The sequence below is a fragment of the Engraulis encrasicolus genome, chromosome 19 (genome assembly GCF_034702125.1).
Source record: "Engraulis encrasicolus isolate BLACKSEA-1 chromosome 19, IST_EnEncr_1.0, whole genome shotgun sequence".
Classification (NCBI taxonomy): Eukaryota; Metazoa; Chordata; class Actinopteri; order Clupeiformes; family Engraulidae; genus Engraulis; species Engraulis encrasicolus.
The window spans coordinates 24,664,616-24,667,115 of record NC_085875.1 but is presented as its reverse complement, the minus strand read 5'-3'; the positions used below and the strand labels follow the sequence as shown (position 1 = coordinate 24,667,115).

Here is a 2,500-nt window from a genome sequence, read left to right as displayed (position 1 = left end):
CTCTGTGTGCCTTTTTGACTGGCGCGCTCCACTCGCTCGCTGGATGGCTGGCTGGCTGCAAACATCAATGCGGCGCGGCTGTTTGAAGTGAGAAAAGGAGAAACGGGGGGGTGGCGGGGGGGTGGGGGGTGGGTGTGCTGGGTGCTGTGGAAAGGGGGATAATCCACCGTGGCAGGGTAATTAAGAGAGAAATGGGTCCAGGCTCACGCAGTGTGTGTGTGTGTGTGTGTGTGTGTGTGTGTGTGTGTGTGTGTGTGTGTGTGTGTGTGTGTGTGTGTGTGTGTGTGTGTGTCTCTCGAGTCGACCCAATCGTCAGCTATTGTTCCCTCTGCTTTTGCGGTTTCTGGCTCCCTAAAATGGAGATGGGGGCTTCTTCTCTCTGCGGACTCCATTTTGTTACGAGTTGCTGCTGTTGGTGTTGGTATCCGCTGTGCCCTGTGTGCCTGACTCCCTGCCTACCTGCCTGCATCTGACTCATTCTCATATTCTTTCCCATGCGTTTTCTCACAACCCTCACAACCCTCAACATCACTTATATATACACTCATACTTACACACACACTCTCTCACACACACACACACGTGTGTGTGCGTGCACACGCACATGCATGCATGCATGCAAACACACACACACACACACACACACACACACACACACACACACACACACACACACACACACACGCAGGAGGAGATCACGACCCAGAAGCAGCAGCACGACGCCAAGGTCATTTCCATCAAGACGGAGGAGAAGCAGAAGATGGACAAGATGACTGAGGACCTGGACCAGAAGTGGACCACAGCTCTGAGGTCAGTGATGACAGTTACTCAGATAAAAAAAGAGAAAAGTCGAGTAGAGTAGAGTAGAGTATCACTTATTGATCCCAGGGGGGAAAATAAACAATACTCTACTCTACTCTACTTACTTGACTTTTCTGCCCCTCACCGGCGTACCGGAACAGAAAAGGAAAGTCCACTTCAACCAGGAGAAGGGATAAGGGAGGAGAGGAGAGGAGAGGAGAGGAGAGGAGAGAACAGGAGAGAAAAGGAGAGGACAGGAGAAATTAGAAAGGAGAAAGGAGGAGAGGAGAGAACAGGAGAGAAAAGGAGAGGAGGGTGAGAGAGGACAATGGGAAACAGAAAAATAAAAATAAGTGGGAGCAAAACAAATCCTGGTTGAAGCAGACTTTTCTCTCTTTTTATCAATCTGTCCATTTGTTTGTCCTGCTCCCAGGTCAGACGTTTGGATGTGCAAGCTTTTTCCTACTACTTGATGACATTATAACTCCCCTGCTCACTCCTCATGTCAAATATCTTGTCTTGCCATATGTACACTTCTGCCCCATCTTCCCCTGTCAGTCCCATTTCCTGTCCTCCATCCTCATGTCAAATATCCTGTGAAAGTGAAAGTGAAGTGAAAGCCCAGCTGGGAAACTCCCACTCCAGTTTTTAAGAAACGTAGGGCAGTAGTTTTACCTCATCTACCCCATCCATCTTGCCAACATGCCAGTGGCAATGCTGAGCATCACTGACCACGCCAAAAGACATGCGCGAGAATGCGATCTGCTTTTATTTCCCTACCATTGCATCGCCCACTGACCGTGAACACGTTCCATCATATCTGGTGATGACAGAGCCATCTAGCGCTCGGGCATAGAAACGAGTAACGAGTAACGAGTAACGAAAGCAGCACATGAAAAATATATCGGAGTAAAAGTATTAATTTCATCAGAAAAATGTAGTGCAGTAAAAGTACAAGTATGAGGAAAAAAATATTACTCAAAAAAGTACAGATACTGCAGTTTAGTACTTAAGTACAGTACTTCGTTACTTTTACTTCGTTACTATACATCTCTGCCCACCAGACAAATGTGGGTCACACTTACAGCTGTGGCTGTAATATCAGACTCACTAGCCCTTTTGGCAGGTAGCTAATTCTCGGGTATGACATATCAGAGTGGCCTGTATTCTGATGTTTGTGCCTTTTGCATCGTTTTCAAGAAGCAAATCACTACCCTTCTCAATCATCATGTCTCATATCGTACCTTGCTATATGTCCAGTCCTCCTCATCAACCCTGTTTCCTTTTAGGTGCGTGATCTTCCTGCTGGATCTCCTTTTCTGCTCGCCCTATTTTCTTCTCCTTTCCACTCTTGCCCTATCATATCATATCATATCATATCATATCATATCATATCATATCATATCATATCATATCATCTCCTTTCCTCTCTTCTCTTCTCTTCTCTTCTCTTCTCTTCTCTTCTCTTCTCTTCTCTTCTCTTCTCTTCTCTTCTCTTCCTCCTCTCCTCTCCTCTCCTCTCCTCTCCTCTCCTCTCCTCTCCTCTCCTCTCCTCTCCTCTCCTGCCTGTCCTCTTCTCCTTTAATGCATTTCTCTTCTCCTCTCCATTCCTCTCCTTTCCTCTCCTCTCCTGCCTTTCTTCTCCTCTCCTCTCCTCTCCTCTCCTCTCCTCTCTTCTCTTCCTCCTCTCCTCTCCTCT

At 47.1% G+C, this 2,500-nt stretch overlaps 1 protein-coding gene across 1 annotated transcript in view; it reads left to right on the top strand.

Moving 5' to 3' along the window:
• Positions 1–2,500, top strand: part of fam184aa (family with sequence similarity 184 member Aa) — a 102,282-nt gene that overhangs the window by 38,740 nt on the left and 61,042 nt on the right. Inside the window, exon 12 of the mRNA XM_063224097.1 lies at positions 689–810. Coding sequence (XP_063080167.1) covers positions 689–810 — 122 coding nt within the window. The remainder of the gene's footprint in view (positions 1–688; positions 811–2,500) is intronic.